The 25586-nt window shown below is 42.5% G+C and overlaps 1 protein-coding gene across 1 annotated transcript in view; it reads right to left on the reverse strand.

The window, feature by feature from the left end:
- Positions 1–18201: 18201 nt before the first annotated feature.
- Positions 18202–25586, reverse strand: part of LOC107119027 (serine/threonine-protein kinase TNNI3K) — a gene marked incomplete at its 5' end in the record, with an annotated part of 96807 nt that continues 89422 nt past the window's right edge. Inside the window, 6 exons of the mRNA XM_015421449.1 lie at positions 18202–18349; positions 19995–20189; positions 20565–20622; positions 20708–20800; positions 23135–23191; positions 24860–24946. Of these exons, the coding sequence (XP_015276935.1) occupies positions 18202–18349; positions 19995–20189; positions 20565–20622; positions 20708–20800; positions 23135–23191; positions 24860–24946 (638 nt within the window). The remainder of the gene's footprint in view (positions 18350–19994; positions 20190–20564; positions 20623–20707; positions 20801–23134; positions 23192–24859; positions 24947–25586) is intronic.

The following is a 25586-nucleotide window of genomic DNA, read 5'->3' on the forward strand; positions in this document are numbered from 1 at the left end:
GGTGTTGTAATGTATATACAGAAAATATGCTCATAAAATGAATGTTGTATGCAGGAGCAATTGATACTGAAGTGCTGGTTCAAGAAACTATTTAAATACATTTGTTTTGTATCACAGAGCATGTGAAAGGAAGCACAGAAGCACATGCATGTCCCGATGTTTCTTTTTGTTTCAAGGGCAAGGTTTTCTACCCGCCCCCTCTTAAAATTTTGGGAAACAAAGTTGGGAATGTGCTTAAAGACTGAGGGAGCAGTGCTGGGCTGTTCAGCCACATGCTGACACTATAGAGTTCAAGTACTTGCAGATTTTGTCACACCTTACTGCACTGTGTGTTCCAGGCATATGGATGGTGAAAGACACCACAAATTATAACATAAAAGAGTATGAATGTAGATGCAGCACTTCTCATATGGTATTTATCAAAAATGTTATTGGAGCCAAGTAGATATAGGAAAGTTAAAAGTATTTCAAAAGAGAGAAATGAACTAGCTAGCAAAAGAACACATGATGAAGAGAAAGTGAAAGGAATATTGATAGTCTTGACAAAACAGCATAATAATATTACCCATATTACAGCTGGAGTTACAAGACAGAACCATCAAGTGGGAAACACAAATTTTTTGAAGACAGATAAAATTTAAACTCTCCCAATCAAGACTTCAACAAATCAGTGCCTTCCAGATTTTCAGCATCACATAAACTCAGAGAATGATAAATGTAATCGTAAAAGTGCAGTGTGCTCAGCCACTGTTGCCATGATTCTCTCTGTTGCCAGTGAATCTGATTTCAACTCTCCTCCCCATCTATTTTTTCATCAAAATGTTTAAATAGTTTGAGCAGGACAAACAGAATTGGTTTGACACCCCCCCCCCCAAATGTCACTCACTCATATGCATGTGTACACCCACACACTGACTCACTCAATAGTCAAATAGAAATGTTAATCAAAGGGAGATAGCCAAATGTTCTTTTCAGAATACTGATGGCTAAAAACGGTCCAGAGACAGCAATCTAAGTCCTATGGCTGTGATTGCCAACTGCCTGGAAAAAATGTCCTGTTACTTTAACAGACTTAATGGGACATTTTATCAGGTGATGTCACTTACCTCCTTTCCATTTTTTTTTGTGCCCCCAGAAGGGGATTTTTTATTTGCATTTTCTATAAACTACAAAAACTACAACTAAAAGTTGGAAGGGGGAGGGAAACTAAACCCCTATCACTATAGCTATGGGAAATGGGAAGAGGAAAAACTAATACATGAAATCTACTTGATGGGGAAAGGAGGCTACTATTCTAAACTATTTCATCTATTGGATTTGGGGAAAGGAAAACTAATACATGTTACAAGTTTGGCAGAGGTCATGTTACAAGTTTGGCAGAGGTCATTTTGGGGGGAATCGCGGGGGAACACAGTTCCCCCGGGTGAGGTACGGGGGGCACATGACAAAGCCCCGCCCCCTGCTTCCAGCCACCCTGCTTCCGGCCCTCATTCAGCCAGGAGGAGGCAGGAGAAGAGGGAGGGTAAGTTGCTTCCTCCCTGCCTCTCCCCACCCCTGCCTGCCTGGGGGCAGGGAGGGCCTTCAGAGGGCTTCCTTGCACTCCCACCGGCCTTGCAGGTCCACCGCCGGGCCCCTCATGGGGCTCGGCAGTGGAGCTGCAAGGCCGGCGGTGGCGGCCGGGACCATTGGGGGCGGGGTGTGTGGCCTTATGACAAACTTCCGGTAATGTCAGGGGGTGTGGCCTTATGACACACTTCTGGTGATGTCAGGGTGTGTGGCATATGCTAATGAGTTATGCTAATGAGTTCCCCTAGCTCTTTTTCTATGAAATGACCCCTGAAGTTTGGTATACAGGTTGTTTCATTACAGTATTACTTTAAGAGTATGCTTTTATTGGCTTAACACAAATTCTTCCTGCGTTTCTTCGTTTTCTTGGGTTTGGGGGTGGCTGCTCCTTTCTCCGATTCCAATTATTCTGGTGATGTGAAAGTAGTGCTTTTTGAATCCTGTGAGTAGGATTCTTCTTTTTCTTCCTCCTGATCTGGTTTTGAGTTCTTTTCTTTCTTCTTATAATTTGAGTTAAACAATTGGTCCGTACATTTTTCCGTTTTTGGAACAGAGTCAATTTTGTATTTTTTATCCAGATAATTGAAGCTCAGTCCTTTCAGGAATAACCATCTGTATGGTCCTCCCTTTTTTTGCAGAGTGAGAGTAAGCATCCTATATAGCTTCCTCCATTTTCTGACTTCAAAGGGAATGTCTTTTAGTATTTTTATCTCTTCATTCTTAACTTTTAAGGATTTTCCCATTGTAGATTTTAACACCAGTTCTCTGGTAGATCGTTTTGTGAAATTTAAATAGGTTTTCCCTGGGAGTTTATTTTTCTTTATAAAATCCGGGTAAGTCCTGTAGGCTACATCCATCTCTTTCAATAGATCTTTCTGTTTGTAATCCATTAACGATGTCAAGGTTTCTCTCTCACACCCCAGTCCAGGGATGGGGAGAGAAACCAAGCGTTCAGGAACAATTAAACAATTGCTGTACACTCTCCAGGCTTTACCAGTAGTCTTCCACCAGGATCTCTCTTTTTAAACAGTCCCCACCAAAGCTCAGGAGCAGAGATTCCAAACTCCTTCTCGCTTTATGGGACTGACCCACTTTACCAGCTCTGCACCAGGGCTGCAAACAATTAAGTACCACAGTGGTAGCTTCCTTAGGCGAACGGCTTTAGACACAAGATTCAGTCTTAGAGATCAGGTTGCAGCAGAAGAAACAGGTCCAGACAATAATGATTATATATTATCTTTATTCAGTGCACAAGCATGCATATAACATGAGACTAGCAAAAGATAACAAACAAAAGATATCTATAGCTTGTTCAGCTCTAGCTATACAATAGAGGTAGGTCATAGTTACCAGGCTGGTGTGCAAATAGTCCAAGGTCTCACCAGGGAATCTTGAAGAGAAACCCCATGGTTTTGTGGGCAGCTAGTCCAGCTTGGCTGCCTAACAGTTTCACTCCATGTTAACAGCAAACAGTCAGTCCAAAAGAACTCTTTGTTTTCCAGAGAGAAACTCACTTAACTCTCCTTACTCCCCTGTTTCCCATATGGATCATTGCTGATATACCCCCCCCCCTCCGTCACCACCAGGCACGGCCATTTACCCAATAGTGAAAGAGTGGGAAGGCGTTCCAATCTCTGGTTACCATGCATTGTCAGGCAAGGTATGTTTTGATTGGCTTGGAGTTGGGCATCCCACTCCAGCCTCTTCTATTGACCATGTGTCATGTCAGGGAATGCTTTTGATGTGCTAATGTACTGGGCATAGCTCGTCCCATGCTTGGGAAGGCGCCGGCAAGTTGCTCTATCCTGGCAGAGGTGTCAAAGTTTCTTGTATATGGAGATGCGGCCTGGCCATCTCGCAAGCCATTTGCACAGGTGATAGGAATCACGCGGTAGTGTTACCAGCTAGGGCCATCTGGCCCAAGCAGAGAGGATTTTAGAAAAGCCTTTTTCTATACAAATGGTGCCAAAGCCTCTGCCAAAAGTTCTTTTAAGTCCTCGTTCTTCTCTTCAGGGATCCCATGGAAGCGTAAAACATACATAGATCTTTCCAGCTGAAGCTGTATTAATTGCGTTTTATCAGAGGATCTTTCTTTCTCGGCTTCATCTACTCTCTTGTTGATACTCTCAGTCTGTTTTTCCATTTTTTTCAACGTTTTCTCAGTTACTGTGGTTCTTTTGTCCATTTGATTCAGTTGTTTTTTTAACACTGTCCAGTTTGGTGTTAAGGTTAGTCATCTGTTCCTTTAGGGGGCGCAGTGCATTTGCTAACAGTGAAGAAAAGTCTGTAGTTACTTCCTGGTTCTGAGAGGGAGTCAGTGGTATGTTATTTCCAGTCACCAGTTTATTCTCCGGTGCCCTCCATCCTCTCCCAGCCATAATATCAACAAGATGTAAGTTTCCCAAAACAAGGCAAAAGTTATACGATTTAAATCTGCTTTGTATATATCGGCAGTTTTTGCATTCGCTTAACTTCTTATGCACTTATTTTAGCTCTGAGTCTTTTTTATTTCTGATTTAAAACTGCTTTTTTCAAAAAGAGGGGGGGTGCTTAGTCCCTCTCCCTCCGCACTTCAAACTTAGGCGCTTCCAATTACTACCAAGGTCCGTTCGCTTTTTCACCTGAAGATTGCTTAACTCACAGTTTGGAGACCTGGAGATCTTTTGGAAACATTTTAAAGTTTTGATTGTGGTCGCTTGCTCCGGCAGTCGACTCTACGCACCATATTGGCTCCACGGCGACGGTACCTTTCGGGGATAAGGCGAGCCTCAATTCCTTGGCTGTCACCTTGGAAGAGGCTCTTCTCAGCTCCACAGGCTGAGGGTCTCCTACAGAGACCCTGGGGAGGTCCGGGATGAACTCAGACCCTCCCATCAGCCAGGTCTCGGGGCGTCCCCATCAGAGCGAGATGGGACACGTCCGAGTGGCAAAACGTTTAAACCGGAAGTCCACCGCCTTTCCATTTTGACACATGAAGCCTCTATCACTGGGACAGGACAATTTCCTCTAACCCAGATGGCAACCCTGTAGGCCATACCTGTACTACCATTGTTTTCTCCTGATATCTGTACATGATGATTTGCTTGCAGGCTAGTTGTGCCGGGGAGGGGGGAATGGAATGTGGTGGGGTGGGAATTATATGGGAGAAAATGGTTAGCATGTTTTATGTGGCTTTTCTATAGATTTCTGTAGATTCTTTCTTTGAATAGAGTCCCCCAGGCTGAGCACAATGTTTGATTCATTTGTGAATCTCATGTGATAGGGCTGACACAGCATTGGAGTGCATCTCTAGCAGACATACATTGATCAAAAACATTATAATAAACTGGCTGTCCTTCATAGATTTTGCAGCAGCTATGGCTCCACTAGGCCTAGAAAAACCAACTTCCTTCTCTTCTCTTAAACGTAGTCAGTCTGCCTGAACTTACTTTGACAAGACAGTATTTGGAAACCTGCCCTGTCAATTCTCTCAGAGACACAGAGGAGCGCACTACGATTCCTGTCAGCCTGAATTCTCCACTTGTGTTACATTATACAATTAAATAGCCACAACACATTCAATTCAAGACAGAAAAGAATATACCTTAGCCAATAGGAACAGAGGAAATAAGAAAACTCTCCAGAACCATTGTTGCTTCAATAGCACTTACAGCTTTGATAAATCTATGTGGAGAACAGTAGCCCTTTCAGCTTCACATTCGGGAAGTACAAGAGGAGGAAAACTTCAGCAGAACCCAGAGAAGGTTAATAAAGAGTTCATCAGATTCAGCACTAAATTGCCTGCTCTTGAGGCCATCCCCATCTCAAGACAGGGTGGCCAAAACCCTTTCCCATTATTTCCTATGAAAACAGTGGAAAGGGGGGAAAAGAAAGGGGAAAAAAAAGAGAATTAGAAGACGCATGTAATCAATCTTTACAAAATCCAGGAGTTCTTCAGCCTGCCAGATATTGCATCTTTCAGGGCAACAGACAGGCAATGCCTATTAAATGTGTTTTTCTTCTCTAAAGAAATGGGGTCAGTGAAAGATCTTTCTAACCTTAATACACTATAGATTTAATGAAAGGCAAGAGCTATTTTAAGATTTTATGAGGGGATTTTAAAATATATATATATATATATAACACAAAGAGGAGTTGCAGACACTCGTTCCCATTATTGCAGAGCTGCCATTGACTCTTTTATCTGTATCTTCAAGCCAGTTCTTACAAACTTTTGCAGATCGTTAGACCCATAAATGAGGCTCAGTCACTAAGAAAGCTAGGTCCTGACACACTCAACTTTTATGCTTTAAAATAAGAATGATATGGAAACAGTGTCTTTTTATTAAGGTGCTTTAATCATACTGTGTTCTCCTGACAAAGAAGCAGTTTTCTTGAAAGATGGTGCCAATCAATAGTGCTTTATAACAAGCTTTATAACAAGACCCCAAAATTAGACTGGGTATATGCAAATAACATCTTTCCTCTGCTTATGTAACAAGTCACACCAGTAATTGCAGCTATAAATGATTCCTCCCCATGGGTGGAATGAAATAAATATTGAGCAGCGGTCAGTGCAGACCCAAGACTGCTCAAATCTGAATCATGGTGCCACGCAAGCCAGAAATAAAGCTGACTGTTGAAGGCTTTCAGTCTATAGTTAATGGAGTCTCATGTGGTCTCAGTGACCACATGAATGATTCTTCACAGCATGCACTCCTTATTTTTGCCAGGCTCCTTGTCCAGTCATCTGTTTTTAAGACCAATCACTGTTTTGACCCAATGAATTCACTTCGTTTGGCAGGTACTTCTGTATTTATTTGCAAAATTTATACTCTGACTTTCTGCCCTTATAAGGCCCACCAAGCCTTACATACATAATAAAATCACATCTTGAAAACCATTAAAACCAACAAAGCACATTATTAAAATAATTAAAACCAGATCTAAAATGCACATACATATGCACATACACACGCATATGCACTAAAATGCATAGAATACACATACATATGCACATGAAATACACATAAAAGCAATTAAACCATTGGGCAGGAAGGAGGGATCACTGAGGGAACACCAGATGAAACAAAAAAGTTTTCACCTGCTGGCAGAAGACGGCAACAAAAGGCGACAGATGAGTCTCCCTCCGAAGAGAGTTTCAGAGTTTTGGTGCCAGAACAGAAAGCCATCTCCTAGTAGAGTTGCCATCCTCCAGGTGGTGGCTGGAGACCTCCCACTAGTACAACTGATCTCCAGGTGACAGAGCAAATGGCCACTCTGAAAGGTGGACTCTATGGCATTGTACCCAATTGAAGTCCCTCCCCTCCCCAAACCCCACCCTCCTCAGGCTCCAGCCCCCAAAACTCCAAGTATTTCCCAACATGGACCTTGCTTCAGCTTAAATTGGAGGAACTCCACTGGGGGACTAAAGGGCAAAACAGGCTCAGCCTCCCAATCCAAAAAGAGGGCTTTTGATCAGTTTTTTTTTTTTTTTTTTAAGAACCTGAAAATTTGGTAACCTTAACTACTGCTTTGCAAGATCTGGCTGAGCTGAGTGCAAGGAAAGGAATTTCTGTAGCAGCTTTCAGCGTGCTGGCTTTATTTTTGCTTCAGTCTTGAAGAAAGGGAGGTCTAGCAGATCGATCCTAGAGTGCTTTTTGCTATGCTCAGACTTCTCTGTGCCCCTAGTGGCTACAGCCAGAACTGCACTTGAAAAATAAAAGGAAAAAATGTTCCGCTCGAGGCAGCATGAGGCCCCCTTTGAGGTCCCCCTTCAAGAGCCTTCCTCAAGCTGTGCCCTGGGTAGACCACCCTTCCTGCCCCTTTGATACGCCACTGTAGCCAGGACATTGACTGGAATAGATCACAGGGACAATATCACTCCAGTCCTGACCTATCTACAGTGACTCCTAGTCTATTTCTGCATACAGTTCAAGTGCCAGTGTGGTATAGTGGTTAGAGGATTAGCCTAGGATCTGAGAGACCTCCCACTCTGCCACAGAAGCTTGCTGGGTGACCTTGGGCCACTTACAAACCCTTAGCCTAACTTGCTAAACAGGGTTGTTGTGAGGATAAAGGGGAGGAGGGGAGAATGATGTTGAAAGCCACTTTAGAGAAAAGCAAGCTATAAATGAAGTGGATAAAGTGCTGGAGTTTGGTGTAGTGGTTAAATGTGTGGACTCTAATCTGGGAGAACCAGGTTTGATTCCCCACTCCTCCACTTGCAGCTGCTGGATGACCTTGGGCAGGCCATCGTTCTGTCAGAGCTGTCCTTGAAAGGGCAGTTCTTGAAAGAGCTCTCTCAGCCCCACCTACCTCACAGGCTGTCTGTTGTGGGAAGGGAAAGGAGTTTGTAAGCAGCTCTGAGACTCTGAGTGAAGGGCGGAGTATAAATCCAATCTCTTCTTCTTCTCTTCTGGTGGATGATCTCCGGAGACACTTGGACCAAGGCAGTTCAGTGCTGCTGATTCTTCTCGACCTATTGGCAGCATTCACTATGGTTGAACATGAGGTGTTAACCCACCGCCTCACTGATGCCAGGATACGGGGGCTTGCCTTGCAATAGCTAGCCTCCTTCCTTCAGGGTCGGGGACAGAGGGTGGCACTTGGGGGGGGGGAGTTATCCCAGTGGCATCCACTAGAATGTGGTGTCCCGCAGCGAGCGATTCTCTCCCCCATGCTGTTTAATATCCATATGTGCCCCCTCGCCCAGATGGATATGGGCTGGGCTGTCACCAGTATGTGGATTACACCCAGCTCTATCTACTGATGGACAGCTGCCCGGACACAGCCCCAGGACACCCTGATGAGGCATTACAGGCAGTGGCAGGATGGATACAACAGAGCCGAATGAAGCTAAATCCATCTAAGACAAAGATCCTGTACCTGAGTTGCGGGGGATTGGGTCAGGGGATCAGGCTCCCAACCTTCGATGGGGCTCCATAGGTGCCTATATCAAGTGTGAAGAGTCTGGGGGCGTTCTTGGATGCCTCCCTCTCTATGGAGACCCAGGTCACCACCACTGCCAGGTCTGCCTTTTTCTATCTGAGACAGATCAGGCATCTTGCTCCCCGAGACCTAGCTACAGTGACCTATGCAATGGTCACTTCCAGACTGGATTATTGTAACTCTCTCTATGTGCGGCTACCCTTGATTCTGTTCCAGATGTTGCAGCTAGCGCAGAATGCGGCAGTGCAGGTATTGATGGCGATGCCTGTGCGGGCTCGTATCCACCTGGTGCTGCATGAACTGCACTAGCTGCCTATTGAATTCCATGTTATGTCTGGACATGAGCAATCTTCCACTCCGGCTTAACTGCTGCTGCAGGCATGCCTGGACTTGTCTGGCAGGCCACCTAGAGGAGCATGGAGAGGCATGTCTGGGCTTGTCTGGGCAGGCCACCTAGTTGTAGCATGAAGCCCCAGCAGAAAGGCAGGCAGGATCCTGGAACCTGCCTGCATATTGGCCCCTGAGTACAGCCAGCCATTCTGGAGTCTGGAGGCCATTTGAACTTGCCAATCACATGGGGGCTGGGCGTGGCTTAGGTGTATATAGTTAGGGCAGTTGCCCCATGTAAAGCATTCCTGTTGAGATGCAATAAACTGCTGCTTGCTGAAATCACTATGTCTTCGTCTCTGCCCTGTTAAACCCACTATTTAACATTCCAAATCCATTTTAAGGTGCTGGTGCTTACCTTTAAAGCTCTATACAGCCAGGGCCAGCATACCTACGAGACCGCCTCTCCCCATATGAGCCCCAGAGGGCACTGAGGTCCACAAACCAACATCTTTTAGTGGTCCCCAGCCCCAGGGACGTTTGATTAGCCTCAACCAGGGCAAGGGCTTTTTCAACCCTGGCCCCCGCCTGGTGGAATGAGCTCCCTTATGAGATCAGGGCCCTGCAGGACTTATTGCAGTTCCGCAGGGCCTGCAAGATGGAGCTCTTCCACTGGGCATTTGGTTGAGGCAGCGGACGTTCCCCTCCCCCCCAGCTTTTTGGCCATTCGTCAACCAGTGACTTGATCTCGACTGGCCAAACTGAATTGTTTTAACATCTGACCTCCTTGTTTACATGGTATTTTATTACATGATATTATTATGTGTACATTGTTATTTTAATATTATTTTAATTGTATTATTTTAACTGTTGTACACTGCTCTGAGCCTGTTCGGGGAGGGTGGTATATAAATCTAAGGACGACCACACAGGGCTTTCAAGGCAAGAGATGTTTGGAGGTGGTTTGCCTTTACCTGCCTTCATGTCGGCCCTGCTTAGCTTCTGAGATCTGATGAGATCAGGCTAGGCTGGGGCTATCCAGGTCAGGGCTAGGCTGGGAGGAATGTGTCTGGCCCAAGGTCACCCGGCAAGCTTCCCTGACATGAGTGGGGATTTGAACCTGGATTTCCCAGATCCTAGTCCAACTCTGTAACCCCTACACCACGCTGGCTCTCGTGATGGAATAGCGTGTTGGAATTTGATTTTTTTTTTTCTGGTGATTATATATACAAAGTTATATAAAAGAAATGTTTCACTGTCTGTGTTTCTTTTCTGGCCATCGAAACAAAGCTTATGTCCAGTGGCACTTTTAAGACCAAACTGTGTTCTGCTGCTTCAGACCAACACGGCTACACCTACCCACCTGAATCTATTTTCTGGCCATTATTATTATTCCTTTTATTTCATGATTATTACTGAAAATAATTTTGTCATATAGAAGACGAGCCCTGACCCGGAGATCTCAGAAGCTAAGCAGGGCCAATTCAGAGGCAGGCAATGGCAAACCACCTCCGAACGCCTCTTGCCTTGAAAACTCTCCGGGGTCGCCATAAGTCAGCAGTGACTTCATAGTAAAAAGAGAGAGAAAGAGAGGAGGGGGTGTTAAAAATTATCCACCCTGGGCACCTGAACACTTTTTAAGGACATCTCCAATGTACAGTGCATTGCAGTAGTCCAATGTAAATGTAACCAAGGTGGCCAGACCTTTTCTGGCCAGGAAAGGCTGCAGCTGTCTAACCAGATGAAGTTAGTAAAAGGCACTCCTGGCCACAGCTGCCACCTGCTTATCCAACAGTAGACCTGGGTTCCAACAACACCCCCAAACCAAAGACCTGTTCCTTCAAGAGGAGTGCAACCCCATCAGAATGGGTGACTTCGGCACCTGTTGTCCTTTTCTTTTTAGTCTGTATCCTATCTATCTCATTTTTTATCCTGCCTTTTCTCTAAAGAATGGAGTGGCATCACAGTTTGCCCTCATTTTAGCCCAGAGAGAAACCATTTAAAATTGGTGTAGGGAAGATCACTTATACAGTTCAACTTTTCTAGAACTAGAATAATAATAAGAAGAGATTGGATTTGTACCCTGCCCTTCACTTGGAGTCTCAGAGCAGTTTACAAACTCCTTTCCCTTCCCCTCCCCACAACAGACACCCTGTGAGGTGGGTGGGTCTGAGAGAACTCCACAAACCGCGCTTTCAGGAACAGCTGTGCCAGAGCTTGTGACTGACCCAAGGTTACATCAGCAGGTGCAAGTGGAGGAGGGGGGAATCAAACCCGGTTCTCCCAGATTAGAGTTCACACACTTAACCACTACACCAAACTAAAAGCCTACTTAAGAGTTGCCAACACTGTTGCAAGTAAAGAATGTTATGCATCCGTGACTTGCTGGAATTATGAAATAATACTTTTCAGAAAAGATAAGAATTCAGCTGAGTAATACACATGTTCATGTATGCCAATATCAGCTTTGAAAACGAATGGGCGAAGTGGGTGATTGCCAATTAATAGGGCTTGTTGAAGTTTTATTCACTAACTATTTAATCACAAGTCCCTTCTAGATAAGGACAATGGAACTGGAACCTCAGGCTAGTGTTGTATTTTGTACCTTGCACTTACATATATTTTAAAACTCTGTATGTATTTCATAGGTAGAAAAATCTGCCAGAATAACAATGGCATACAAATCTGCCCTCCAGATTGTCATTTGGTAGAGTTTTAGAGATCAATACACTCTTAACACAATTTCTACTTTTCATTGCCTGTCAGGTGCAGGGATGCTGGTCCATAGCTCAGAATTGTTCAGAAATGGTTATTCAAAAGCTTAATGACAGGCTTTCTACCTCATTTGATTAATGAACTGTAATTAGTACAAAAGACAGTAGTTGGGAATGCAGATTTGAGTCTCCTGACATGGATCCTGTTCCAGCTGTACCAGCCATTACTCAAGTTTCACGTTGAGACTCAAATTTTCAGAAGGTTTCTGTTAGCAGGTCAGCAAGTATTATATGCAGATAATATTGCACACGTTTTAATGCACATCTCTACATTAAAGCACTAAACTCCTATGTTTTTGCTTTTAGATGACTGTGCTTCAGGAGAGCAGTACAAGCTCAGGAGGCAAATATGTCAAATGGACTGTGTATCTATAGCATAAAGCAGACATCAGCATCTGAATCTCTTAATGAGATACTGAGGAGGCACTGAGGGGCAGCAAACCAAGTCATCTCCTTCTGCTTTTCTGCCAGCAATAAAAACATCCTCTTATATCCTCTAATCTTTCTTGTTCCAGATGCAGTGCTGGTGTTTCTATTCCCTGCCTCCCTTTCCTCCTTCTTCTATCTCACTAGGCTAGATAATGCTTTTTCTTTTATCTTTTCCTCAATTTTCCTTGTTATGCCTTTCTGAAAACTGGGTGGAGATGGATGGAGCAACTATCAGCTGGTTTCTGGACCAGGGCAATGGGGTCAGGGAGAACAGGTGTGGCAACAGAGAGTAAGATGAGAAAGAGCCTGTGTGTGTGTATCCCCCATATATCCCAGAGAGCCAGTTTGGTGTAGTAGTGGTTAGGAGTGTGGACTCTAATCTAGGAGAACCAGGTTTGATTCTCCACTCCCCCACATGCAGCTGCTGGTGTGACCTTGGGTCAGCTACAAGTTCTTTTAGAGCTGTTCTCTCACAAGCAATTCTCAAAAGAGCTCTCTCAGCCTCACCTACATCACAGGCAGTGTTCCCTCTAAGCTGAGTTAGTGTGAGCTAGCTCACAGTTTTTTAGCCTCCAGCTCACATATTTTTGTCCTAGCTCAGAAAGGATGGCTCCAGAGCAAACTAATTTATTCAGTAGCCAAGTCGCTCGTTCACAACTTTAATGCCAGTAGCTCACAAAGAGGAATTTTTGCTCACAAGACTCCACAGCTTAGAGGGAGAATTGCTCACAGGGTGTCTGTTGCGGGGAAGGGAACGGAAAGGAGATTGCAAGCTGCTCTGAGATTCCTTTGGGTAGTGAAGGGCGAGGTATAAATCCAATCTCTTCTTCTTTTTCTTTTATACATATCCCATCTTTCTCTTCACTGGGGACCCAAAGTGGCATACAACATTCAGGTATCTGAAGAAGTCAGCAATGATTCACGAAAGCTCATACCCTGCCACAAATTTTGTTAGTCTTTTAAGATGCTACTGGACTCTTGCTCTTTTCTACTGCTACAGACAGACTAACATGGCTACCCATCTTGATCTATCTCCATGGAAGGCAGCACATTTAGCCGTACAGAATGGAAATCCAGCAACCTGCTGAAGAAACTTGCACAGGTACAAACAGACATAATCTTTCTCACCAAATGCAGAAGACATAACATTATACCTAAGGGACTAAGAATAAAAAACACAGTTAAAGGTATCTGAAGAAGTGAGCAGTGACGCATGAAAGTTCATACCTTGCCACAAATGTTGTTATTCTTTAAGGTACTATTGGACTCTTGCTTTTTTCTACAACATTCTCTCCTCCATTTTATCTTCACAACAACACTGTGAGGCAGGATATTCTGAGTATGTGTGATATGTGTGGCCCCATATCTATCTTCTTTGCAGGTGCCACAGCAGCACAGAGCATTTTCCCTTGCCAGATGTAATGTCATGCCTTCTGCTATTTTTAATGGCAGATTCAATAAGATAGCCTACTCAGCCAGATACTGCCCTTGTAATCAAAAATGTGTTGAGTCAATCACTCATGTTCTTCTCTATTGTCACCCACATACAGATTTACATTATATACATTTACATTCTGTTCTAGTTAGGATGAGGGACTGTTCTGATGCATTTAAGGTTTATAGACTTTTGAATGATTTCTCCTCTAATGTCACCGAGAAGGTGGCTAAATTTCTTTACTCTGCTATAAAGGTACACCAAGGGATCTCACAGAAATAATCCTATATTTACACTGATGTATATGTATATTGTGGTTTTAACTTACATTTTAAACTGTATTTACATGTATCATTTTTTCCTATGCCAATAAAGGCTACTTAACTTAACTTGAGTGGCCCAAAGTTACCCAGCAAACTTGTATGGAAGAGTGGGGATCTGAACTGAATCTTCCAGATCCTATTACGACCATGCTGATGCAGCTGTGGTGGGCCAGACAAATTTGACCTGATTAAGCCAACCATCCAGTTTCATGCCAAACCATTGCACAACTTAACAGAGATATAGACCACATCTTGCTGAAACATATGGAATAAATTTGTCCCTGTGACAGTATGGTTGTTCATTCACAGTGGGGTAAACAGGTGCTTTTGTTTTTCTGTGTATTTATTAGAGTTAGTGCAATCCTAAGAACACTTTCCTGGACGTAAGCCCCATTGAATAGCCTTGAATGTGTTTCTGAGTAGACATGCTTAGGATTGCTTTCTTAGTGGGGTACAGTAAACATAGTATTGGTTGTGGATGTGCAAAGCCCTTTCTAGGTCACAAAGCTTACTAGGTGGAGTCAAGCAAGCCCTCATATTGTAACTGGATTTTGTTTTGTTCACACCATAAGAAAACAATTAAAACAATTCAATGAGTAATAAGCATTATGAAGCCTTGAGAACCAATATGGTGTAAAGGTTAGTGCGTTGGACTAGGATCTGGGAGACCCAGGTTCAAATCCCTTCTCTCCCATAAAGCTTTCTGAGTGTCCTCAGCTCATTCACTGTCTCTCAGCCTAAGCTACCTCACAGGGATTTGAGAGAATATAATCAAGGATGATGTATGCCACCCTAAGCTCCTTGGATGAAGGATGGGGTAAAAATACTCTAAATAAATACACAATAAAATATGTCTGACAATGGCCTTATTCAAGAAACTAACTGGCTTTGTCTTTCTTCTTACCCTTCTACCTGTGAGGTAGGGGAACACCCTTAGCTGGCTCAGTAGGCCAGATGCTATTGCTGCATAGGAAATGAAATGCAATGAACTTGCTGGTTTATCTTATATTAAAAACCAGAACATAAAACTGACACTGACCTCATATGGTGTTCTAATAAAACATACTGTAAATGTCTTTTGAATTGTCTAAGGCCAAAAACACCTATGAGGACAGGAACCTGAAAAGCCACGGCCTGGTGTTGTCACTGGTACATAAAGTAGAAACAAGGGACACTGCTGTATCTTCAGAGCTTGAGAAGATAAATCTAGTGCCCTTCTCTGACAAAGGAATGACTGGGACTGGAATATTTCAGTGCAGCTAGCTGTTACTGTAAAGCCTACAACAGGTTAATAGCCCTTGGACAATGACAAAGAACTTCATTAGTGAACGTAGATATCGCTCTACATTACAATTTAGTTCACAGCAGCGCACTTAAACAGCCACTTAGGCAATAGCCTCACTTGTTCCCGTATACAGCAAATTGTGCAACATTGTAAACTACCAGAAGCAAAAATATAAGCATAATCTAAAGCACCAGATGCTATCCAGGGAACACATGGATCCCCCAGAAAGCAGCACAAGCATCCCTGTTCTCTGCAATGTCTTGCAGCGGTTGTAACCCCAACACTGCAGTGATATGGGTTGTCTTTGCCAGAGGTAGATGAATGCCTTAGAGCAGTATTTCCCAGCTTGTGGATCAGGACCCCAAAGTGGGTCACAAAACCTCTGAAAGTGGGTCGCAGGCCAGCCCTCCCTCAAGGTGGCTCCTACCCTTTCCATCTTTTCTTTCTTTCCTCCTCTTAAATCTCCCCCTCCTTCTTTGTAATAATAATGAGGAGAAAAAAGTTGTCAAGCAACTAATAACATCACTTCAGTATCTGAAAGGAGGGGAGGCTGGAGAGCAGGTGGGAGCTGTTCAGCATGCCATGGAAAAACCAGAGGAGGATAGAAAGAGGCATGTGCATACATGGGCCGTGTCTTGGTGCTGCTCTTTCAGCAGCCCAAACTCTGCATTGCTTTACTGCCCTCTACCTGCTGTGGAAGATGTACTGCACTGAGCCCCTTGCTGCCAGCCTTTTCACTGCCATCTGCCATCTTCGTGTGTGTCCCCACCCCAGCACCCCCACCCCAGCATGCCTCCACAAACTCTGGGTCTGGCCCAGCTGGCAGAGGAGAAGGAGACTGGAGTTCATTGTAGGGGAAGCTGTACCCTTTGTGTGATCTTTTTTGGTTTCTCAAAAACATCTGGTTGGCCACTATAGAAAAAAGAATGCCAGAACAGATTGGTACCAAACTCATAGTTCCCCTGGCACACAAAAAAACTGTGGGCCAGCCCTGGGCAGGTCACTGTACGTAGTAAATTTGGATGTGAGGGTTACATCCAAAAGAGGTTGGGAACCACTGCCTTAGAAACTCTGGACTTGGATAGCAAATACATTGAATGGACTTAAAAAGCTTTGAGGTAACAGTTAATGGCATCTTCCTGCAGGAATTGAAGTGAGATTTGTTGAGATCCATTTTCTGCCATTGGGACAACGGATCATCCTTAGAGGTGGATTAACCTAAAGATTTTATTTTTAAATCTGGGTAGCCTTGAACTGAATTGATTGATCGTGGTATGGCACCCAGCTGGTCCTAGTGTACCTTTTAAAATATAATTTGTAAACTGTTGTTGTTTTAATTGCTAAAAGGCAGCATATAAAATACTAAAATAAAATGACTATGCCTCAAATTGTTTTCAGTACGAAAATTCATTATGATTTTCATCATACTTTTTATTTTAATTGAGCCTAATTAAATTATTCCTTCCTTCCTTCCTTCCTTCCTTCCTTCCTTCCTTCCTTCCTTCCTTCCTTCCTTCCTTCCTAAAAGCACAGATGTTGGCATAGAGACTTTTTTTGACTGAAGAAAAGCTTTCAGATAGAGAGTCAATCTTAGTTTCCATTAAAAGGAATACTTTTTCTCAGGTTGTCTAGATGTCTAAAGCAAGAAACCCAAGCAAGTTGGAACTGTTCTAATGATAATCACCTGCACTCCTACTGAGTTAATAGATTGGGATGAATAAATTACTTCCCAAATTATCTCAAGCATGACAGACAGTTGATGTCTTTCAAATTAGGTATTAATTATTACAATGGAACTCATGGAAAATAGCAACTGGCTCTCAGACATGTAATGAAGACTACTGCCAAACAGTGGGCTGCTGCTCCTTGTACAATGATTATCAAAGCTTATAAAATCATCTTTAGGGATGGGTTCATGGTTCGGTTCATGGTTTGTGGCTGAACATGAACTGAACCATGAAACAATACACCGGTTCGCAAACTGAACCGGTTTGTATTGGTTCATGAGCCATTTAAAGTTTAGACTCTTGCTTTTTGCTCCTCAAGGCTTTTCCCATGGAGCAGAAAGCAGCTGTTTCCAAACAGCTGAGTGGTGTGGATGGCCGCTGTTTGATTTAAATGGTTCAGAGCCATTTAAACCCTGCTTTCTGCTCCCTGGGAAAAGCTGTTTTTCGTGAAGAGCAGAAAAGCTAAAAACTGTTTTTCAGGAAGGTTCACCCCTGCTTTCTGCTCTTCATGAACTGCATAAAAATTCGTGGAGGTTTGTGACAGTTCTTCAGTTCACAAAAATCACTTCACGAACCAGCCAAAATTCATGACAAACTTTTGTTTGTCATCTGGTTCGTACCCATCCCTAATCCTCTCAATAGAATGGGGTGGGTTGATTCCCACAGGAATCTGAAGTTTTAAAAGTGCAAGCCTTTATTTGCCCCAAAGTAGAAACATTTGATAGTTGGAGCAAGTAGTGACCCAATGCAATTTTGATCACATCACGGTGGGGGGGGGGGGGGGCCCTGGAAAAGAGCCTCCTAGCCTGCCCTGTATTTCTCCCCATAAAGGATAGAACACCTGCCCAGCTAAATTGGGCAGTCAGGCAGGGTATGGCCGGATGGGCTATTCCCTCACCAGGTGAGGTGAGGCCAGGTGGGCGAGTCCCATTACTCATTGCCCTGAAGTTTGGCAGGGTGGACATGTCTTGTCCTTGCCATGGTGAGGCTGGGCATGGGTGTGGAGGGAGGATGCATCCCTTACTGGGGCAAGCCCTCCTTCCTGTTGCTTCCAGCTTATGCCCACCCCTCTCTTGGGTCTGGGGTGGCTCTGGCAGGAGGTGGTCCCCAGGTTTGGTGGCACCAGTGGGGGGTGCCCCCCAGGTCATCAGCTCACTGGGATACCTCCCAGTGGCCCTAATGGCCAACTCACTCCTGTTAATTCATTCTATAGATTTATTCTATTCCTGAATCTGATCAATCGATTGCCCAGTTATAAGACTGCTTTTTGTCTGGAAATGCAACAGATAATTCCAGGCTAGTGCCTTTCGGTCCAATTATGAAAATATCTCAGTCTTTAGTTAAAAGTTCTCATTTCCACAGATTATCACTGTGAAGGTGGTGCCATTCTGAATTAATTTTAGCATTATATATGACAATAGGCTTGGAGAGACAAAAGAAAAATGTACCTGTTTAAGTCCCGATGTATTATTGGCTGGATAAGATTGTGAAGATACTCCATGCCTTTTGCAACATCTACAGCAATGATTAATTTAGACTGCAAGTCAAGATTCCTGGAATTAAAAGAATTCATAGTATTAGTCAAATAAGAATGATGCAAACTTGGCTCTTAAACATAAACAAATTTGCAGGTGTGTCATCTATAAATCAAGTTGTGCTTCCCCCTCTTCTTTCCATATAATTTAAATTAAGAAATTTTCTCACTGGGTAATAAAAAAAGGCTTATTCTGAATTAAAATTTGATTTGTCATTAATTTGCCTCCAATTTTCTTCCTCCATTTCTGGCAAAATCTTTGACTGGGCAGGTGCGGTACGGGAATGGAGCAGAATTCATGTTGCTGCCAATGTGGACATTTCTCTTGTCCACAAACTGTATCAATCATGTCATAAAGGGAAGCTCTGATGAGCTGGGTATACTGTGGCAGATTCATTGCCACTAGAGTCTGATAAAGCTGGACAGGAGTCAGACTTGGACTTTCACATATTTATGTCTACCCAAATGTGTCTTCAGCACAGCTCCTCACATAATCCAACCCCTATGTGTATGAGTGTATCTGAAGAACAAGGAAGGTGCAACAAAGCAAAGATATCTGCATGAACAAGATTCTGACATGACACAATGTACACTACAAGGGACAGGAAAAATTAGTTGTTTGGAAGGGCAGGACAAAATACTGAGAACTGAGCAATCACACCAAGCATTCCCTTACACTTTCCAATATGCTGGCTGCTTTTTCTGCATAAAACTCTGAAATTACCACCCTTATCATCACAACAGGCACAGCTATTAAACAGTCCCACACAATATGGCTAGATGTGTCTTTTCATTCAGGCCGGTCTCAAAAATAGCCATGTTGGTCAACCTATTTTCAAACCACAGGCAGTGATTATCAGGGTTTTTTGGGGGGGAGTGGGGAGTATTTCTTTGGCTGTGTTCTCAGATATGAAGTGTTGATTTATTTTAACTATGGTTAGTTTCTAAAACCAGGATTTATCTTGCATATAATCACTTACATCCAGGTTTGACTTGACCAATGTTGGTTTCATTACCTTTGATCTGTAACTGGAGAGGGCATTGTGAGGGAACAAGACAGGATTAATCTAGGGTGCCTGTGTTCACACATCATCAGAAATCATAGCTAAGACTAAGATTCCTTTTAAACTACAGAAGAAGTGATACCACAATGCTTCAAAGAGAAATATCGGATTAGAAGTGATTTGGGAAAGGGGAAGAAATGGAGAACACTCAGGCAAATGGAGTAGACAAACCACGGTTGAAAGGTGCATAAACAACCTCTGGCAATTAAACTGTAGCAAAAGCTGGTTTTAGTTAATAACCCATCTTCATACCACAGTTTCAAACCCGGGTTTGACAGACCCTAGGACCACATTCAGACAGTCACGTTAACAACAGTTATTTTAATTAAACCATGATTTCACATGATGTCTGGACAAAGCATCTGTGTCTTGTTTTTTGTAATTTTGCTTCATCCTCCATTAAGTTCCTATCTATAGTTCTGGGAAAATGTGACTTGCATATAACAGCCAATAGTGCTGCTGATTGAAAAAGTACCTTACATATCTGACTATGCAAAGGACAATCTCTTTCTCTCATTGACTCTCTTTTACAGGTGCAACACACTTCTGAAAATCTGCATGATTTCCCCTAAGGTACTATGGAGATTTAAGCTAGTTTACCTTTTTTGTTCATGCAGCAGGGAAAAGAGGGACCCTCCTGATATGTATTGCGTGACTATAGCAAATTGACTTGGGTCATCCAGGCAAGCACCAACAAATTGGATGACACAGGGGTGATTGAGTCTGCACAGGATAGAAACTTCACGACAAAACATGTCAACGTCTGATTTGGAGCAGTAAGTGTTGGCTCGGTAGCTGGAAAGAAGCATAAGGAATATATCAAGTCACTTAAGAACTGTATTATTTTAAACCTTAAATTCTAAAGCATTGGCTGTGTTAATCTGTTGTAATAAAAACATTAAGTCTTGTGACTAAATTTTGTTGTGGCATAAGCTTTTGTGAGCCAATGCCCACTTTGTTAGTCTCATGAGTTGGCACAAATTTATACAAATGAGTAATATGTATGTGTGAATGTATATAAATAACAAAATAAGTGGGTTCTAGTTTATGAATGCTTATGCCACATTATCTTTAAGGTATCCCTAGATTCTTTGGTGTTTTAACTAATAAAATAAATATATTTAAATAAAATAAATTAAGTAACAAATCAGAAATTCTGCTAACACTCACCGCTTGATTGCCACTATTTTATTTCTACATCGTCCTTTGTACACTTTTCCAAACGACCCTAAAAGGAATTAAATAAAATAAGCACACCGTGACATGTAAAAACTTCTTTTTATAAAATGGACACATTTTCTTTTCCTTTTTACCTGAACCAATAATTTCATGGAACTCTATTTCTGAAAGCTGGAGGTGGAAATGGGATGGCAAACCAGCACGGAGGAGGAGAACATCCGCCTTTTCTGCAAAAGAAAAGTGTCTGCTTATAAAATGCAGTGAAAAAAAATATTAAAGGACCATATTTAGCAAAAATATTATACATTAACTGCCGGCTTTTCTTCTATAAATTGGTTGGTTGGCATTTTTGTTCATTTTTGTCTCTGTACCCAACAATAAACCATAATAATAAACACAGATTTGCAACATTCTAACTGCCTTGGAGCTTTTTGGCTTTAGAAGCTTATCACTAAAGAACACCGTTCCATATGCATATTCTATCTGAATCATGTAATGGCTGCAGAAAATCCTTTATACAAGGAATTAGTTCCTTCTCCTGTCTCTCTAACAGTGACTAGTGAGGCTATTTCTTCATTGCCAGTCTGATCTCCTGCTCAGTGACACTCGGAATAGGATTGGATACACAACTGAATTTGCGGACGGACTTGTTGATTCACGTGCCTCAGTGTAACAGCATTATCAAACCGTTTCTTAATGGAACATTTGGATATCATTTTAGATTACATGGTTAGAAGATGCACTCCAAGCTAAGATTTGACAAAGAGGGGTGTCAGAAGAACCACCAACTTGCAGCTGAGTTATGCCTCAAAAGGACAATTATTTTCAGTACAGAACTTTTTAAAAGGGTGCTATGTAGCTGGTTTAAATCTAATAATGGTTACCTTTTTCCCCCTGATTTCCATCCCTGACTCTTATCAACATATTTAGGTTTGGATCCAGATTAAATTTGCAATTTCTTCAGATCTCCCCTTTCTGCTGTAGACCCCCTTCATGTCATTCCTCAGAGCCCCATCTCTCCTAGGAGTAGCATTTCATGGCAATCAGTGGGAGGGGAGAGGCAGGTAAGTGCAATTCTGCCACAGGAAAATGTAGACTGAATCCAACCTTAATATCTAATAAGGAAATCACTCTAGGACCTTAGATTCTCTTCTTGCCACATGCCTCAGTTCAGCTTGCATTTTTGTAGCAAGAATGAAATTAACCTCAATGACAATAGTTAGCATTAGAAATAGGTGTAAAACATAGGTCTCAAAAGCCTATACCACAGTTTCAATTCTCACCAGTATGTATTCAACCATCTTCAGACTTGACTGAGCAGAACTTTCCTGGTCTTCCCCCCCTTTGTTACAGTCCACTGACCCCCCCCCCCCCCGTCCCGTCGTTTCCTGGCCGTTCCCAGACCTTCAGGAGCAGTATAAAAAGCAAAGTGGAGAGGTCTGGAGACGACAGGGGGATATGGCCTTCCTATCTCCCATAACTGCATGCGCTGTTCCATCAATGGAACTGTGTGATTGGTTACAGACCACTGAATTCAAAAGCAAAGGCTGCAGCCTTGGGAGTAAGCTCCATTGAACGTGGTGGGTCTTAACTTTCAAGTAAAGATGAGTAGAATTAATCTTCATATCCACAGTCCTATGCAGACTTACTTGGAGAATAAACCAATGGGATTTATGCTGTGTACAGCAAACAAAGGATTGGGCTGTGTGACAATTCACTAGCAACTCACAGCCCATAAATCCTGACAATTTTAAATAAAAGACCCAACAAGGAAAATTTTTAACATGCACAATGTTCAAGATAATAAATTCTGAGGCTGATCTCAAATTTGAATGCCAGTTGCTAATAACTTTTATTCCTTCATGCCAAATTGTCAGTCAGCTCACTTGAACCTTTGTCTGTTATAGATATTAAGCTGGTACTAGGCAAGATGGGAGGACTGCCTGTCCTGCATAAGCACCATAGCCCCTGGGGGTGCTGTGAAAAAGCAGAAATGGGCAGGAGTGGTGTCCAGGGTCTATGTTAATTCCACACCACCAGTTCTGAATACTGCCATGTATTTAGTTTTATGCTGTGGCCGCACACACTAAATAATCCATCTTCAATCCACTTTCAGTGCACTTTCCAACTGGATTTTACTGTGTGAACTGGCAAAATCCAGTTGGAAAGTGCATTGAAAGTGGATTATTTAGTGTGTGTGACCACAGCCTTAGACTGCCAGATTTATCCTGATAGGGTCTCTGTGCCTTAAAGCTGTTTTATCAACAAACATTTAGTTTCCAAGACATCACATTGTTACCAGAAAAAGAGTTGCTAACACTGGAGTGGGAGCTTCAGAATGGGCATGAATGGTGGCATTCAGGATAGCAGTGCCCAGTGGAATATCTGTTGTGCCACCAACAAAGTAGTGTCCATGCCTATTTTAAATTACTAAAGCTATACCATCTCTCCCCTTACACCACTTTGGGGATAGGAAGAAGCAGAAAGGCCCGAGATTCAACTGGATTTTGGAAGAATTTGACCTGCCTGTAATAAATATATTTCCAACTCAGAAAGCATACCTTTTGTCATGCTTTTAATCTTCCCTAGTGGGGATGGAACTGACACATAAGATCCATCTGAAATCAAAGCAAAGGAGGTTTTAAACATTCAAGACAATATGTAGTGTTCTGCAGGTTAAAAAAGCTCAACCAAACAAATTAAGTGTAATCCTAGAATGACTGTAAATGTGTATTTTGAAAAATAAACATACTGATATTGTAGATAGCATATACTGTTCTAACATTAATGTGGATTTTTTTTTGTCATTCACCTAAAGCTAATGACACTTCACAGATTCATAGCAGCTACATTTTAGACCTCTTGTGTAGCCTAGAGCAAATATGTATGCATTCAAAGTGGAAAGCAATTAATTCATATATAAGTTAGATGTTCCCAACCACATTGACTTAAAAAAACCCATTCTGTATAAACAGTCAATGTGGGGCATTGATCGATATTAGAATGGAAGATATGAGTTCAAATTCCTACTCAGCCATGAATGCTCACTGAGTTACCTTGGGCCATTAGTCTCCAGCAGTAATGCATCTACTCACTCGCAGCCTCACCTACCTCAAAGGGTTGTTGTGAAATAAAAGAGAGGAGGACATATACCATCCTGAGTTTCTTTGAGGATTGGCCAGATACATAGCATGCTATACTGGAATTAGATGCATGAAGTCTTGGTTGTAAAGATTGCAGGCAGCACAGATCTTGATGGCTGCCATGTGTACGCTTGTGTGAGTGTGTGTGTACACAAGGAGATTAGAGCGGATAAATCATGGCAAAGTTCAAGTTTCCATTCTTAGATATATGCAGAATTCAAGTTGAAAACCTCAGTGCATTTTCTAAGAAGTACATCCTCCTGAAACCAATGGGATTTATTTCTGAGTAAATATGTTTTGCAGTGTAAATTACAAAAAGTGAATGAGATTGTGTTTTAAGAGCATTTTTGAGCTATTGTTTGCACTATAATACCTAGAGATATAGGTGTTCTTGATTGTTTTGAATTGAATGAAAATTATTCAATGATTTCCCTAGCACTACCCTTTGATCTAATACTCCTATTATATTATACATTAACTTAATAAAATCAAGCTTCTGTCTATAGTAACAGAGAAATTTCTCTGTCTTATTCAAAGGTGTTTCCTGGGCAATACTCTATGCATAATTTCTTGTGAATTTAGCCTACAGTTCCAACTGACAAAATATTCTTCATCTCAGGTATCATTTATTTCAATACAACAAGCTTTAAATATGAGGGTTAGGATAGTAGTCCTAATATACAAGTAATCCAAAAACCAGCAGAGGAAGGCAATGTAAAGAGAATGGCTAAGCAATTTATCCAACATGTAGGATGGGATCGCTATTTCTTAACATGCTTATCTTTTAAGCAAGTATAGTATGACAAGATTTTATGATAATAGGCAAAATCAAAGATATAAAGGGTTGGATGGATCTAAATGAAATGATCTGCACAGTACTCCTTCTTGTGGCAGCCCTTGAACTCCTTGTTTCGGTGGGGGTCAAGGTTGCAGTAGGAGGGGATAAGGGGAAACTTGAACTTCCAAGCAAGGACATTTTAAATGGTATCCAACCCAATGTATCTCAAAGAAAAATAGCAGTACTATACATATGTATTGCCCTTGAATGAGCTCTAATATATTATCTGTCAAGTTTACTGGGGATGTGTGTGTCTATTAGATCAATTTTAGGAGTGCAAATAGAACAGCTGGATGGAACCACACCTCCTCCAGGCTGGGAGTACTCATTACAAGGTGATTCATCCTGAGGTCTTTTGTAATGCTTCAGAAGAGTAACAATAGCATCATGGCCTGAAAAACAATAATTGTAATAAGACGTGAACAACAGTAATGAGTGAATAACTGAGCATCTCATAGTTCAGTCCTAAATCTTGCTGTGCTAGCGTAGTATCAGCAAACAGCAGCTCTAAATGGGATATTTATTCAGAAGTAAGTCCTACTTTATTAAACAGGGTTTATTCTAGGTATGCATAGGGTTGCAATTTATATCACAGAATATCAGATTAAACGCTATACAATTTTTAGAAACACTAAAAAACCCCACAAACAGAGTGAGATGACAGGACAGTGGTGACACTGTGTGCAGTGATAATTATCAATATAAAAAAGCTCTCTCTAGCACTGATGTATCTATATATCTAATACCGAAAGGCGCCCCCTGCGTGCAGATACTTATTTCCGCACATCAGGGGCACCTGGGGGGGAGGGAGATGTTTGTGCACACTTGGGGCAGTCCCCAGGTGTGCACAAAAATCTGAAACCTTTTAAAAAATATCGGGGGGATACTTAAATCCCCCCGAAAGTGACAGAGCGTCCCCTGCGCATGCGCAGGGAACGCTCTGCAGCCGGCTTCGTCGCCGCCACCACCTCGGAGCCGGGCGGGGGGGGAGCGACGAGGCCTGGCGGCTACAAGCCGCGTGGGCCTCACTTT

The sequence above is a fragment of the Gekko japonicus genome, unplaced genomic scaffold (assembly GCF_001447785.1).
Source record: "Gekko japonicus isolate JY-2015 unplaced genomic scaffold, Gekko_japonicus_V1.1 scaffold895, whole genome shotgun sequence".
In the NCBI taxonomy this organism is placed as follows: Eukaryota; Metazoa; Chordata; class Lepidosauria; order Squamata; family Gekkonidae; genus Gekko; species Gekko japonicus.